At 37.8% G+C, this 16,824-nt stretch overlaps 1 protein-coding gene across 3 annotated transcripts in view; it reads right to left on the bottom strand.

Annotated features, from left to right (window-relative positions):
* C7 (complement C7) overlaps positions 1-13,251 on the bottom strand; it is a 54,889-nt gene extending 41,638 nt beyond the window's left edge. The window contains exons 1-4 of one of the 3 annotated variants that reach the window (XM_067730595.1): positions 11,488-13,251; positions 5,923-5,978; positions 4,054-4,129; positions 957-1,098 (exon numbers count right to left, since the gene is read on the bottom strand). In XM_067730595.1, the coding sequence (XP_067586696.1) occupies positions 957-1,098; positions 4,054-4,129; positions 5,923-5,978; positions 11,488-11,493 (280 nt within the window). In that variant the 5' untranslated portion in view covers positions 11,494-13,251. The remainder of the gene's footprint in view (positions 1-956; positions 1,099-4,053; positions 4,130-5,922; positions 5,979-11,487) is intronic. The other 2 variants (XM_067730596.1, XM_067730594.1) reach the window with 2 other exon arrangements.
* Positions 13,252-16,824: the final 3,573 nt, after the last annotated feature.

Genomic DNA, 16,824 nt, shown 5'->3' with positions numbered 1-16,824 from the left:
TCCCACTATGCTGTCACTTGATCCAATGCAGCAAACATTTGTTGAGAGTCTACTATGTACCACACACTCCAGATGCAAAAATAAAAGAAATATAATACACACCTTCAAGGAGTTCAGTCTACCAAAAGATATCCAGGGCAACAAATACTTCAGATTACAGATGATACAATGTACATAGAGAACACAGAAAAGTAACCTGTTAAATAGCTCTATCAGTTGGGCTTTTAGGATAGGTCTCCCTAAGGCGGCATCATCTGATTTGGGTTTTGAAAGTACAATAGGAGTTTGACAGGTATTGTTAAAAAACACGTCTAACACAGGAAATATTTATGTACTATTTTGCCCACAAAACTTTAAGAATTTTGAGGGAAGAGGCTATGTGTTTCATTCTACATCCACAACCCTCATTTCTGTATCTGGAACATAACAAGAATAATAAATGTTTGCTGAAAGTTGTTGAATTAACCTTTCTGCACAAATGCAACATAGACAATAGGTCAAATATTATTCAATCCAAAACTGTTTCATTTCTCCATGCATAGAGATGACCCGTATTGCTCCTTGATTAACTAATTAGAGTTGCTTTTCTTGTAAAAATAAAAATAATTTGGGCAGTAATATTGTTTTTGCCCAATTTCAGTCTTCATTCCAGACTCATTCCACATCTTCACCAAAAATGCAATGTCAAGAACTGCTTGGGTCTGTCAATAGCCATATTTCTTTTTCAAAGAAGCAAAGAGTATCCCCACCTTTATTACCAGATGACACCCATGCATTTAAAAGAATGACAGTTAAGTGTGTAACTAATATGCCAATAAAAATCCAACTGATTTGGGGGAAAATTAACTTATAGGCTAATATAAATGCAGTACAATTCAACAAATACATACTGAGCAAATTAAACAAATAGCATTTGAACTTACACTCTGCGTGCTGAACCTATGGGAAGCAAATACCTGAAAAACACCTGAAACGTTCTCCACATCCCTCTTCTGTTGGACATCCTCGTGTAGGTTCACACGATTGTGGTTCAAAAGCACTTCCAACACAGGGATGGCCGCCATACTGCCCATAAACAGCAACTGACCGCCTGCGAGTCTAAATACAAACCAAATAGCTTTTCAATATCTCCAGTTTCCTTTATCTGAGAAATAAAATCTGGGATAAATTAATACAATTGGAGAAATAATGTTTGTAAAATTGTTCTGGTGTACTACAGAAGTAAAGCCTACAAAATCAATGCACCCAGAAACCCACTTGTCTTTGAGTACAGTGACACCTGGGTTATTATTTATAGAGCACTCCCAGTTATATATTTACTCTTAGGGTTGAATGAAAAAAAAAATTAGTGAATCTTTAAGAAAGTATGCTGGATAGACCAGATCACAACACAAAATGACTAATTTTTTGCCAAAGCAATGTACCAAGAGCTAATTAGAAAAGGTGAAGTGAATTTTGCTGGAGGAAGAGTAAGCATATTGGGAAGGGAAGTTAAGATGAACAGGAGTAAGGGAAACCTTTAGAAAAGTGGTGGTAATTAATTTGAGCTGAACCTTAAGCCTTCTTCAGGAAGGCAAGGTGAGGCAAAACAATCCAGAGAGACATATATGCTAACATGGAAGTCAAATTTACAAAACAGAAGCCTAAGTGGTCCACAGGTGAAGGTACATCTACAATGATACTTTACTGGACAACCAAAATTACTGACCTCTGAAATGGGAAAGATGTCAAAGGCCTATCTTAGGGTGGGGTGAGGTAGGAGGGGGTAGAAAAAAATTTGAGGAAATCTCTAAGGCAAATGAGAAAACTAATTCATTCTAAAATTCATTTACTCAATATGAAGACATGTATCTAATGTTTAAACAAAAAGAAAGATCTGCAAAATCATTTTCCTCCCCAAAGGCAATCAAAGGTGCATGTTTTAAGCCTCTTCCTATACTCAACTCTTACCAGTTAATAAAAATGGACAAAATCTGAGATTCCAGAGAATTTAAACCTTTAGCAACAGGGAAGACTAGATATACAAACCAAAGTTGAATCTATTCATTCATCCTAAATTGGAACAAAGGGTCACAGATATGTAATTTGAACTCTGAGCAGGTTTGCAACAGCCTGGGGCTTTCATTGCATCTAAGCAGAGGAGTCATAGAGGAGTATGAGTGAGGAATGGAACTCAGTACAGTTTCTTAGTAAATTTTTTAGTTTCTGTATTTAATTGATGAAGACACCTCTTATACGTGGCTTAGTAACATTGTGCTTTCCTGAAGTTCCAAAGCATAGATTGCGTTGTCGTATAAGTAATGTTTTCCTTCTCCATAGACACCAGGATGACCTTGATGGCTGTCTGCTCTCAGGGTCTCATTCTCACCTATCAAATTCTGATCTTATGACCCCTTTTTCATTTTCACTTGTCTTCTTCTGGGTGAAAATTCTGTTTTTATAATCTAAGCATGATGATCTTCACACAAAAAAATTACTCATATGAAAAATACCTTCGATCTACCTCTACTTAATGTTCTTCCTTAACTTGTTTTTAAATTATAAAAATGTTTTCTGAAGTTGGTGTTTGTTTGACTTTTGTTTTGTTATTCATGTACCTGTTTGCCTGTAATCAGAGCTGTCATCTAATATTATATTTGCCAGAAACCAAATCCTAGTTACTTGTGTAACTTGTTTTGTAAATACCCCTCATGTAGATACTAAATAAGAAAAATGAGGATAATGACGATGTTTCAAAACACAAGTTATCTTCTATAATATGGTTCTGTTATTTTAATAATTTTAAAATGATTTTAGGTGCACATTTTTATCTAAACTGAACCACCTTTAAAATCTTTGACAAATATCAAATCATGTTGTACACCTGAAACTAATATAATGTTATATGTCAATTGTATCTCAGTACAAAAAAAAAAAAATTTAGCCATTCAAATGTTCAGAACCTTTGAAACCAACATTGTATTTTTGGAATTTATCCTAAGATGATTATCAGAAAAAAGACATATCTATGTGCAAAAATGTTCACTAAAGTTTTATTCATAATAACAAAATATATAAATAACCTAAATCTCAAACAATAGGAAGTGGATAAATAAGATTGGTATATACATATAATGGAACATAATTCAGCTGTCAAAATTCATGCTGATAGTATAATGTTAAGTTAAAATAGAATACAAAATCATGATCAAATAATCCTATTTTAAGAATCATAAGCACATAGAAAGAAAATAAATTGAGGAAACACCCAAATGCCAGTCAGTAGAACTCGAATTAAATTTTTTAAATGTACATTCATACAATAAAATGCCATGTAGCTATTCAAAAAGAATAAAGCAGATCTGTGCTTACATGGAATAAAAAAGAAAAGAAGAGAAATTGAAAGAGTAAATACTAAAATGCTGACATATTGGTTTCTTCTAAATGGTAGAATTATAAGTAGTGTTTTCTTTATTTATATAGAAATAGACCATTTTATTTCATTTATAAAACTATAAATCATTTTCTCCAATGATTAATTTATAATAAGGAAAAAAATGGACATTTTTAGAAGTACTCTATAATCTCTCAGTCAAGTCTGGTATTTTATTTATATTACTTTTGTATTAAACTTTAAAAATGTTTGACTTTCCATGGTCATTCACTATTAGTTAGGTAAAGCGAAGCAGCTATTTTGCTACTCTTTAGTGTTTGTTTCAAATGAAAAGAAAAGTTGAATCCAGTAAATATGAAATTTTGAATTATCTACTAATTTCATTTCATGATATTCTTATTTCTCTGATAGTGAAAGAGTTGGTGAGTTGCTTTTAGTGTCTCTCCTATGTATATTTCTAGGCTCAAATGTAAGATTTAGAAAAGTCCTGCAAGAAAAATGAGAATGCAGAAATTTTTTATTACAATATTAAGTATGAAATAAATCATACTTTTTCCCTTCAAAATTACTAATTACATTTTCAAAAAATAAAACAACATTCAAAAGTTAATGCCATTGTGTCCACACCTAAGCTATTTCTACATATAAATAGTAAATACAAAGTTTTCACATGGTCCTACCTGAGTCTTGGTACAACCATTGCATTCTGACCAAGGGGCATAGGAAGCCCACTGGCAATTGACTGGCGAGGAGGCACTGTCATAGTGTCAAATTGTCCATCATGAAGCCGACAGAAAGGTAGGAGAGAAGACAAAAAATTGGCAAGAATAGTCAAAAATTGCTTCACAATTTTTTTCCTAAGAGGCACCAAGAGGATCCCAAAATATATAAAAATATATGTGGGAAGGACTCACTTTTTCAGAGATTTATTAAATTTCATTTATGAAATATCTAGAATGTACCAGGCACTATTTAGACACTAGAGCTATATACATAAAAGAGATAGGATACTGACAATTGGTAGAGGGGCGGATGAAGACACAGATGTGTAAACAAATAATCATAACACAATAATCATGATCCTCTGTACAGTATAGCTAATGAGATAGATTTCCTAACAGAAATGTGTACAGTACAATGCGTTGTGGAAATACACATAAGAGAGTGTCTAAAGTTGGGAGGCTAAGTGAGAACATATAAAAGGAAGGTATTATGGCCTTTGACAGGATTTGGACGATGAATTGAAGAGCTATACAGAAATTTAACTGAGAGACAACAAGCTCTAAAACGACCGTATGAGAAGTAGGAAACCAAAATCTGGCAAAGGCTAAATGGACGAGAATTGAGTTTTACGTGCTCCCCCTGTTTATCTAGGTCACTTCTCAAGCACACACCCAAGTACAGTAGCGTCAAGTTGAGCTCAAAGAATTCCACCCAAATAAAATACATGTGGAAGATGGCAAGCTGACTCTCTTACAATGCTTAACTCTGGCTGTGTCCAAGAGGTCATGTTGCTTAGTCCAAAGAGATTAAGGAAGCCTTACCTAAAACCACACTTTACAAGGGGTAGAGGAACCAGGACTCCTGCTTTCTGGACTTTGAGTACATTCCTAACCTGGGAGACATCTCAGGTCAAGGTGATTCCTGCTTAGTTAAGCATAGCACTGCCAGGTGCTGCAGATAAGGAGTGCCATTTGTGGCTCAGGTGCCCTTATGGGGCTAATCTTGCTAACCTGTCATCTTGATATGGCATCAGTGATCCAAATGCCTTAGTGTTTTTGACCTTTAAACAATCTGAACTTAATGCTATGTGTCTATTTTATCTCCCAGAGACAGGCAGAGGCCTTCCCCAAACACTGAGGCTTGGGAAGGGAAGCTCGCTTGGCCTCACCTCCTCTGTGCACCCTGTCCAGTCCCCTCACAGAGCCCTTATCACACCTGCATTGAAATCAACTCTTTCAAGATCTCAATCACCCCCTCTACTCTCAGTACCGTCTGGCTCCTCTGTGTCCCAGTCACTGGCACACCTCCAGACACATGTTCTGACAGTTCGATGAGGTAAACTGACCTGGTCCTCTCCCATCAGACAGTGAAAGCAAAGCAAGGCCATGAGTAAATGATGCTGGCTTTTTTCCAGGTCTCAAGAGCCGATAAACCTATTTTCTTAAAAAAACTCTCAACTTTTAAAATCCCAAAGACTATTTTGCAAAGATTACATTTAAAAATCAAATTCTGCTCTAAGATGTGTAAGTCAGCTGCCATTCCCTGAATTGCAGGTAAAACCATGGTACTGGGAGAAGCAGGAAACCTTGAGGTGTTTTTAGTCTTCAGGTTTCTTCCTTATAGGGAATAAAATAAAGTAAAATAAGAATAAGAATAAAACACACTTTCTCTATAATTGCCTTTTCTAAAAAAGGGAAAGAAAAAAAGTGTTGAAGGGTTAAACATGCTCAGGCTGCAATGTAAAAATCAGACCATAGTTAAGAATTTCCTTAAAATAAAAGAAATGATTGTTAATGATTTCCACACACAATCCAAAAAATTCTCACCTTGAAAAAACTTGGAACTCTCCTATAAATCCCACCAAGAAGAATAAACTTATTGCCTAGGAGGGGGAAAAAAAAACAATAAAGCAATATTTTAGTTAGCATTGCTTTAATGAGTCAAAAGTGAATACATCTGTACAAGTCAAGATTTGTGAGTTGGGAATAGAAAGAGTGAAAGAACCATGGAGAAGCCTTGATGATTCTGCTTGACTTCTAAGTTTTCATTTTACATAAAAATTTAATACAATTCTCTCTTTTATTTATTTATTTTTTTGGCCGCATTGGGTCTTTTATTGCTGCACGTGGGCTTTCTCTAGTTGTGGAGAGCAGGGGCTACTCTTCGTTGCGGTGTGTGGACTTCTGATTGCAGTGGCTGCTCTTGCTGCAGAGCACGGGCTCTAGGCACGCGGGCTTCAGTAGTTGTGGCGCACGGGCTTAGTTGCTCCGCGGCATGTGGGATCTTCCCGGGCCAGGTCTCGAACACGTGTCCCCTGCATTGGCAGGCAGATTTTCAACTACTGCACCACCAGGGAAGTCTCTAATACATTTCTCTTGAGTTCACCTCCCATTATTCATTTCTGGAAAGACAACTAGGGGCTAGGTGATGTCATTGACAAATAAATTGAAAAGACTCCCCAGAGTTAAAAGTTCACAAACATTTCTTTAGGGTCCCATCATCTTTTAATTCCTTACTCCACTCTCTTCTCTAACTTTGGTACCCATGAGGACACCAGAGAAGAGAATGCCTGGAAAGAAGAACAGTTTCAAGGGCTGAGAAGCTAAAAGAGAAATAGATTCCTAAATGGAAAAATCAAAAGTGGAGGGACATTCCTAGCCAGAGATGCCATGATACTCATCACAGTCCTTAGCTCTGCGGGTGGTTCCTTCAGTCTTTAAAACACCACAGAGGCCTTTTATAATCACATTCATGTGATAGCAGCAGCCTAAATATTGAGCATCTGACAGGTTATGAAACTGTATGTAAAATGTGATTACATTTTGTTTGAAAATCAAATGTGTATTGAAAACAAATCTACAAAGAAACATAACAAGGAGAATAGTTCATTTCTGGTTGTGAAATCATAGGTGACTTTTATTATTTTATTTTCATTTCTATGTATTTTCCTACTTTGACAACTGAAGGTGAAAGGGAATACAATTCAAATCTGTACTGGAGACTCCTTAAAAATACCAAACACATTCAATTCATAACCCAGTAAAAAAAGTCCTTAAATCATCTTACCTCACATTTTACCAGGCCAATGTTCTTTCTCTTCTCTTGATCTCCCCAAACCTCTTTTCTCTCAGGGTAGCTGTGGAATGGCTTCCCAACACTTTTTCCAGATGCTTCTACTCACCTTCCTAGATCACCCATCCTCTTATTAGGTATCTTTTTTTCAGTTGTAAAATCCTAGCTGCCTACTTCTGCCTTTTACAGCCTTACAGAGTTTTTAGCCTATAATCTGATTAACATATAACCAAAGGGCAGAGAGGTCCCAACAGCTGTGGGCGCCCTGGAAATGGGAACAGTGGTGGGAGAGGCTGTGGATACTTTTCTGATTTTTCAACAAACACGTGAAGCACATAATGGAAAGCAACACCTTTTAAACGTTGGGTTTTTTTTTTTTATTATAAACTGCAGTGGGTTGTTTCTTTTCAACAATATGTCTTTTTTTGTACTATGTCAACTCATTTTTCCTGCCCTTGGGCCAGCCTATCTCATAGCTCTTTTAGTCACTGCCAGGCGTTCTGGAACAATCTAACAGTCAAATTTCAATGTATCATCCAATTTTAAATGTCTATCCTGCTCCCAGGTCCTGCGGGAGGGGTGGGGTCTACTTCAAAATTCCTCTGCTTTATTCTCCTTCTTCTCTTCCCCACCTCCCCAGGATGCCTGTCTTCTCCAGAGTCAGCGCAGCACGAGTGAGAGGGGCAAAAGCCAAAAGGATCTTGCTTGCCCGACGCAGCTGGAGTCCAGTGCTGGTAAATCAGGGTGTGTTGGATGTTTGAATGCCAATTCTTTATCTCTCATGGTGTTTTTGTCATTCTTTGGATATCCCTCCTTTGGGAATCTACAACCACTGTTCTCTGGCACAAATCATTCGTCTCTTTGTTCAGCTCTCTTGAGTCTCACCAGTGCCTGCTTCCTGATGCTGTCTGCTGGGGTTGCTTCATCCTGCAGGCGTCTCCCAGGCAGAGTCCCTGACAACCCAAGTCTGGCCCCTTTCTAAAGGTCCACATCTGGTCCATGGGATACCTGCACACATCCTTGCCCTGTCAAACTCTGGATGTCAGGATGTAACCAACACTGCTGTGTTGACTTACTTGCTAACCACAGGGCAGTGAACCAGCCTATGCCTTTAGATTTTCTCAAACGTGAGTAGGGTATCATTCCCTATACACCCTCATGCTCCAAGGGACACAATATTGCATACTTTTGAGGATGGAGATGGCCAAAGGGTCACCAAACAAATTTAGGGCTACTCTTTTGGTATTGCAATAATACCACATTGAATGTACAATATCTCACTTTAAAATGTGAGGGTACTGAGCACCTATTATTATTGGCCTTTGACTCTCAGGCAAAACAGGCATCGTGAAAAAATCCATTTTAACATTCTATTACATATTTTTTAAAATGTCAACGAAGTTTTAAGGGATATACTTTTTCATCAGAAAAGATAACCTTGCCACCATCTTCCTTGTATATATATTATAACCCATGAAGATCTGCTTATCACAAGTTCATGAGTTATACAAGCTGAATCTCTTAACCAAAAGAATGTCTTGAAAATTTGCGAGCTGAGTACCTGAAAAATGAAGCAGTTATCATTCCTTGCCTTTGGAAAGAGTATCTCATCAAATGGACAAGATAGAACAATTATAAATTAATAAACAAATTAATGACTGATATAGACATACATCTGAGTTAACTCTATAAAAGAATTGCTTAGTTGAAAAGATATCGTATCTTTGCAGTGTGTAATGTAGCTAAGCTGGGACTACATTTCCCAGAATTCTCTTCTCTTCTTTCTTATGACTGAATGAGCATTAGCTCTACCTCCTTCCTCTGAAGTGTTTCAGCTACAACCATTGTCTCTATGCTTCTAATTTCTCCACATCTGGTCTTTTACATTTGTCTGTTGAATCATGAGCCCATTTGAGGTAAAAAAAAAAAAAAAAAAACATTAATTTCTGTAGCATACACTGGGTTCCAAATTCCAAGAGAAAAAAGTATGGAAAAATCAAATCTAATTTCTTAGCATGCCCTAATTAATATCTTGATCAATAAATTTAGAACATAGGGCACCAAACAGATGAAGAAGAAGGTAGATTTTAAAATCAATTTACTTACATCTTTATCAGAAATAGACATCAATTTGCAACACTTCTAGCGATAAAGAAATGCAAAAGGGCACAATAATATGATTTGAGTACTTTGTAGCCATTAGAAGCACGTTATAGATTGAACAATGACAGGAGAACATGCTTATGATATAGTGAGCAAAAAGATTCAGATCTAGATTGATAGCAATTTCATAAAATATATATTGTACATGCTCATATAAAAGTCTGAAAAGAAATAGATTAAAATGTTAATAGTGGTTATCTCTGAGTGGAGAAATAATCGATATTATCTTCTCTTTGAACTTATTTTTGCCAAGATGGTAGTATTAGAATCTGGAAAAAGACATTTTTTTAAAGGCACAAACACCATCACAGTATAATTGACAGAAGACAGCCGATAACATCAGATCAGCTCTGGGTGTGGCGAGGAAGCAGAAAAGCCCTCATCTGAGACATCCCTGTGCCTGACCACATCCCAGCACCATGTGAATCATGCTTTAGGTTTACAAACCCCAGGTTCTTCTCAGTCCATGGAAGAGAAAGTGAAGGTCCAGACCACAGCCAGCTCAGAGGGAAACACTTTTTGCTCTAAAGGCCTGAAACACTTCAGACCCAGTTATCTCCTATCCAAGGGATACAAAGAGAATGAAAAGAATTCTGGGACCACCTCTCTGAATTTAGTTCACATGAATGGTGGGGGGGCGGGCCGCGGGGGAGAAAAAAGAATACTTCCTCTTAAAAGGCCAGACCTGAAAACCATTTCTAGTGGTGTCTTCATAGCCTAAGTTTACCTTCTCTGAAATGTATCACAAAAGCATACCCTTCAGATTTACTGTAAAAATATGAATCTCTACTTTCAAATATAGGTGAGAACTCTGCATGCAACTCACAAAGAAATCATTTCTTTATTTGTTGATATTTTATCAACCAACTGAAAGATAAAAGTAAATATGTTACCCCAGCAGAAAAATGTCATAATAATCAATGATCCATCTTTAAGCACAAAACAATTATTAAGATGTCTCATCATAAAATAAGTAAGGAAATTGATTGATGGTTAATACAAATATTAGGTGAAAGTATACTAGCTAGATGACTCTAGGAAATGCATCCTATTCTTTTTGAGCTAACAAGCATTTTAAATTTTTAAATAAAAATACAAGATAGAGTGATAGAGATTAGATTATATCATAATTCTAACTTTGTATGGTTACTTGATGTTCTAGCATCATAACATTAAACAAATTAAATTTATGATTTGTGTGTAATTTTCAATAACTTAATTAAATGTAATTTCACCCATGAGTTACTCAAGACCCGCCTCTCACTCCGCCTCCAAAGCCCCTGGAAAGTGAGCGTAGATTCAGTATTGCAAATCGGTGGCATAGTGATGACAAAAGCAATCTAGCAGCTGACAGGGCTGAGAAATTATTGTTCCAGCATTATAATGTAAAATTTTTAAAGTTTAAATACAAACCTCTGCAATAATAAAATTGTAATAGCAGGTTCAACTTATTTTTGCATCCCATGATAGTGATTTCTGTCTTCAGTCCTGCATTTCTTTATCCTTAACATTTGGCCATTTTCCATTAGACCAATATGTGTTTTTGGTAAACTTTTGTTTACCAAACAAAGTGATTTCTCTCTTCAGTCCTGCATTTCTTTATCCTTAACATTTGGCCATTTTCCATTAGACAAATATGTGTTTTTGGTAAACCTTTAGTTTCATTCCATTTATCTGTATCTTCTACTCTCACAAGCCTTATCTTCTCATCCAGATTCCAAACTCTAAAGTTGCAAGTCTCCAAATTCACTTTTCTATAAAGCTGTTAGATAAGTCAGATCATGGGGGTTCATTGGATGACTCCAAATCAAACAAACAAAATCCGTGGGAGGGAATTTTTCCCTAAGGAATAACAATTGTATTATTGTATTTTATTTCTTAATGGCTTTCTTGGGACTTTCATAAACATTGTCTCAATCTCTGATTCCCAGACCTCTAAACCAATAAATTAACTGCAAGAAAAGAAAAACAAATTCACTTTGGCTGAATTGTTAACTATATTTAATTAAGGATTTTTTTAAAGTCACCCTCGGAGATTTCTCTTTCCTATTTTCCCATGTATTCTCTTTTTTTTTTTTTTTTTTTTGAGTTATTTAAGTTAAGCCTTACTCCCTTTTGAGTTAGCTTTGTTCACAAAAATAATGAAGTTATCTTACCTTCATGTTTGGGAAAACATTCAGGGCAGAAGACAGAAGGAAAATTTCTTCCTCCAGTGCCCAGTGAATTTTCAACAGGAGGAAGAGCCCAGCAGTCTACTCCTCGCCTGTCTCTCCCTGCTGGGGATTCACTTGGCACTCATATATAGAGCAAGTGGTTCCAAGACTCAGCTGTGACCCCAACCAGGTTCTCTGGGGACACGGAGAGCCTGCCCTGTACTTAGTCTGTGTCTTGAAACCAGATGCATCTTATCAATTTACCCAGGCCTTAGCTACAGTCAGCTGGGACTGTTTGGAAGTGTAGTTCTGAGAAAACATCTGTAAATCAAGAAAAGCAGCAAATGTTCTCACTTCAGTGTTTAAGTGATTTTCAACCAAAGGAGACTCTGTGTAAGGCAAGGGATAAGCCTCCTTCCCGTTTCGATCTACCACGCCAAGCAGATGTTTTCATGATTCTCTAAAAGGGTGTTATACAACAGACTTTGAAATTAAACACTTTGTGGAAGAAAAAATTTAAATGCAATTCTGTCACTCAAAATGTAAATGGAACATTCTGGAGTGGAATCCCCCCAAAATATATATATCCTAACACAATATAATGCACATCCCTTCATGCTTGACTTTCAATGATCAAATGATCATTGAATGATCAAAAAGAGCATCTTTTTTTGCAAACATATTTAAAGGCATCACTAATTTCCCCAAGAACAGCCCTTAATCCTATGATATTCAGATCACTCTGTTGGAAAATTCTTGTCACAGTCATCAACCATGTCTCTGTTCTCTTCTTCAGTTGCCTTGTCTTATTCTGCTAGATCTTCACTTTCCATGGCTTTGCATTGATTCTAGCACTTCTCCAACATCATTTTCATAGATTTCACAAAAGGCTGCATTTTTGCAAGATTTCAGATTTTCTATTAAAGTTGAGCTACAGTTTTTGTTTTTTTTTTTTTTGGTTTGGTTTGGGTTTTTTGTGAGCTACAGTTTTATTTGCATGGCTTGGCCAAATATTCTGAAACTTGCTGTTAGGGCATTATGGGTAGGAGTGACAGAAGTGTGAAGGAGGAAAGGAAATTTGAACTGAGAATAATTTTATAACTAAACATTCCATTCGTGAATATTTTCCAGTTTTAATATTTTTTCTTTTTATATCCAAAAAATTTGAATAATAAAGAACGACCCCCACCCTCCGTTTATAAATTAATGGTGGTCTTCCAGAGGAAAAACTTCCACATCTTTTGTTCAAACTGTTAGTGCTTTGTGTGGGAAAAAAATTTGCCACAGAGAAGATGATGTCTGATTCCTGAAAGAGTTCTTTTTTTTAATTCAACTCCAGTTGCATGAATTCCAGACGTCATGGGCTCTCCTTAAGCACTCAATGTACAATTCCACATTCAGTGGCTGTCTTAGTTTGGGTTCCCCCAGAAGCAGATCTGAGACAAGAATTCAATTGCAAGTAGTCTTTTTTTTTTTTAGTTTTTTTGGTTTGGGGGTTTCTTGTGTTTTGGGGGTTGTTTTGTGAAGTGAAAGTACTGTTGAGGGATAAGAAAGTGAGACTGGGAAGGAAAGGAAGTCAATACAAGGTACTTTAACATGCAAGATACTGAGGCAATTATAGCTCAGTCCCAATGAGGAAATCTGGGAGACATTGAAGAGCACATCTCAGAGTTATTCCAACGAGGGAGTAAGGCTATATTTACCAACACCCTGTTTATCATTGGTTAAGGGTGGCTTCTGGACTCATCAACTCTTTGACACTTCCAGCTTGAACTGGGGGTAGGTTGAGAACACATCTGTAGCCAGGAAAGAAAGAAAAAAAAGACTTCCAGTAGAAAGGTGCAGGTATTTTCAGTATTTGCAAGATATAGGCAGGACACCACCAGCACCTGCCACAGTTTTTTCATTCATTCATGCATGCGCTCATTAATTTGTTCATTCTAAATTCAACAAATATTTACAAAGGTTGCATAATATGATAGGCTAGGGGCTTTGACAGATGGGAGGCTTGAGCAACATCCTTCTTTATTTTCATCGTTTACATGCTGTAAAGGTCATAGTAGCCCATTTATAGAGTTTCCTTAGTCTAGAGGATGTCACACACATACAGATGTATCTGCGATAATTTAGAACTTGCATTGTTTGGCTTCCAGAGATTGTATGCCAGAAATTAAATCTAAAAAGTTTACAAAAACTTCCTTTCACCAAGTGCTTTGCACTTGCCCCTCTCCACAGCTTTGCTCTCATATCAACAGTGTTTTTTCTTTCTGGAATTTCAATGGAGGAGCCATTGGAACAAAGGTTTCAAATATAGGTGGGAGCCACACTGTGGGAAATTTGACTGCCGGAAAAAGTTGTGTAGACTTTATTCAAAGGACAATGGGAACTCGCTCCCTGGAAGTTTTAAGGAAAGAATCAAAGTGATGTTTTAGGATGATTTACACACTGGTAGTGTGCGGGCTACATGGAAAGGACAAGGAGAGGAAACAGGAAGTGTGATTTGGATTTTATTTCAGTAATCAGACAAGGGGCAATCAAGGTCTCATTTGAGAAGAGAAAGACGAAGGACCAGAGGGTTCACCAGACTTAGTGATTAAACATAATCACATATCAGATTGACTGAGAAAATTGGAAGAATTTAAGAACAAATCAATGAAGGAGGGAAATAGGAAGTTGATGAGAAAGAGGTAGTTTTAGAAACGGGACATTTTTATTTTGAAGAAAATATCCAACACATAACTGGAAATGTAGATCTCTTTGGGACAAAATATCTTGGCATGAGGGAGAGAGGTTACAGAAGAAGGAAAACCAAAACAATTCATTGTCAAGCCAATTGAGGGGAATTTCAAGGAACGGCCAGTCAACATAGAAAGTGCCACATGGAGGTCAAAGAGTAGTACTAAGGGAAGCCCACACCACACAGCAATTAAAACATTGTGGATAAACTGAAGGCAAAGTTACCCCACAGATTTTCCACTCTAGTCCTACAAGACAGTTCAAGAAGAGATAATTAATTTCGTGGTTGAGTGAGTATAACAAGCTGTGTATGTTATAGAGCAGGGTTTCTCAATCTCTGAATTGCTGACCTTTTGGGCTTGATCATTCTTTGTTGGTGGAGTGGCGGGGGTTGCGGGGGGAGCTGTTCTGTGCGTAGACGGTCAGCAGCATCACTGGTGTCTACCCATTCGATGGCTATAACACCCTTCCCCAGTCATGACAATCAAAAATGTCTCCAGGGCTTCCCCGGTGGCGCAGTGGTTGAGAGTCCCCCTGCCAATGCAAGGGACACGGGTTCATGCCCCGGTCTGGGAAGATCCCACATGCCGCGGAGCGGCTGGGCCCGTGAGCCATGGCCGCTGAGCCTGCGCGTCTGGAGCCTGTGCTCCGCAACGGGAGAGGCGACAACAGTGCGAGGCCCGCGTACCGCAAAAAAAAAAAAAAAAAAAAATGTCTCCAGACAATGTCAAATGTCCCCTGGAGGCAAAATCACCACCCTCCACTGAGAACCACTGTTAGAGTATCTACCCCTAGCAAATCCCCAGCCTTAGATTCACAAAGAGCAATGCACAGGGTAATGTCAATTAAATGTTCTGAAAGTTCTACAGCAAGTAAAACTTTTTAAAACTTTTTAAAACCAGAATTTCCCAAATTCATGTGACCACAGAACTTTTTTTTCTTTTTCTTTCTTTTTTTTTTTTAAATTAATTTTTTATTTTTGGCTGCGTTGGGTCTTTGTTGCTGCACGCAGGCTTTCTCTAGTTGCGGCAAGCGGGGGCTACTCTTAGCTGCAATACGCGGGCTTCTCATTGCAGTGGCTACTCTTGTTGCGGAGCATGGGCTCTAGGTGCACGGGTTTCAGTAGTTGTGACATGTGGGCTCAGTAGTTGTGGCACATAGGTTCAGTAGTTGTGGCTCACGGTCTCTAGAGCACAGGCTCAGTAGGAGTGGCGCACGGGGTCAGTTGCTCCATGGCACATAGGCTCTTCCGGACCAGGGCTCAAACCTGTATCCCCTGCATTGGCAGGCAGATTCTTAACCACTGTGCCACCAGGGAAGTCCCAGAACTTTTATTTTTAACAACCCCAAAACTGGTACATGTGACAGGCTTTGGCAAATTGTGTCTGAGCCAACACTGAATCAGTAGAAGGGGAAGCAGATTTCTGCCAGACAGTGGAAGAGTCTGCAAGGACCCAGTCCTCTCCCCTTCTGCTGCAGAGACACACTCCCTGTTCCCCACTAGTCCCCACTTCCTGAAGTAGCACTTCAAAAACTGTTACTGTCCCCAGACCCTAATGAAACTGCTAGACCACTGATGATATCAAGAAGCTGTTCTGGTCCATCTCGGAGAGATACTAGAAAACATTTTAACAAGCCTATTTCATTTACGAGTTATTTTGTTTTGTTCTGAATTGTTCCAACATATTCCACTTACTCTGGGACATACGAGGAACACACTCGGGAAGGATAAAACCTCCTTTTTTCTGTTAAGTCTGATAAAGTCAGAATTGAAACCGCCAGAGGCTGGAGTAAAGAAGCAACAGCACCCCCTAGTGGCAAGCATGCTCCAGTCCCTAGAGTTAAACAACAGCGTTAGGCTCTGGAGTCAAACCACTCAGAGGGAATGAGAAACATGGAATCGTCTTAGACTCCCAGTCAAGGGCTTGTTAAGCTAATAAGTACTCCAGATGGTATCTCTTTTTCCATTAAATTGTCACTGTGTGAATAGTTTGAGAAAGAAAAATGGCTGCTAGGCAATGACTTAGCTAAAGGAAGATTTCAGCAAAATAATTATTGTTAATGCTTTATCATTACACCTTTGTCATTACACCTAAATACTGTGATTTGTGCATTAATTTTTTTCTAATAAGACAGTTTATTCCAATATTATTTGTATAATTTTTACTTTTCTATTTTTTTAACATCTTTATTGGAGTATAATTGCTTTACAATGATGTGTTAGTTTCTGCTTTATAACAAAGTGAATCAGTTATACATATACATATGTTCCCATATCTCTTCCCTCTTGCGTCTCCCTCCCACCCTCCCTATCCCACCCCTCTAGGTGGTCACAAAGCACCGAGCTGATCTCCCTGTGCTATGCGGCTGCTTCCCACTAGCTATCTATTTTACGTTTGGTAGTGTATATATGTCCATGCCACTCTCTCACTTTGTCACAGCTTACCCTTGTGCATTAAAGTGAGGTCACTAGATGAGTATTCTCTGCTGGCATCAAGTCCTTCATAAGAATGTTGTTTTAGGTTTAAATATTAAGTAGTATGAACAGGGCTTCACACTTCCCTTTTAGGTAAGATATGCTTGCCCTTTACAACACTGGACACA

Source organism: Pseudorca crassidens, chromosome 3 (genome assembly GCF_039906515.1).
Source record: "Pseudorca crassidens isolate mPseCra1 chromosome 3, mPseCra1.hap1, whole genome shotgun sequence".
NCBI lineage: Eukaryota > Metazoa > Chordata > Mammalia > Artiodactyla > Delphinidae > Pseudorca > Pseudorca crassidens.
The sequence above is the reverse complement of the archived record's forward strand: the minus strand, read 5'-3'. Positions and strand labels throughout refer to the sequence as shown.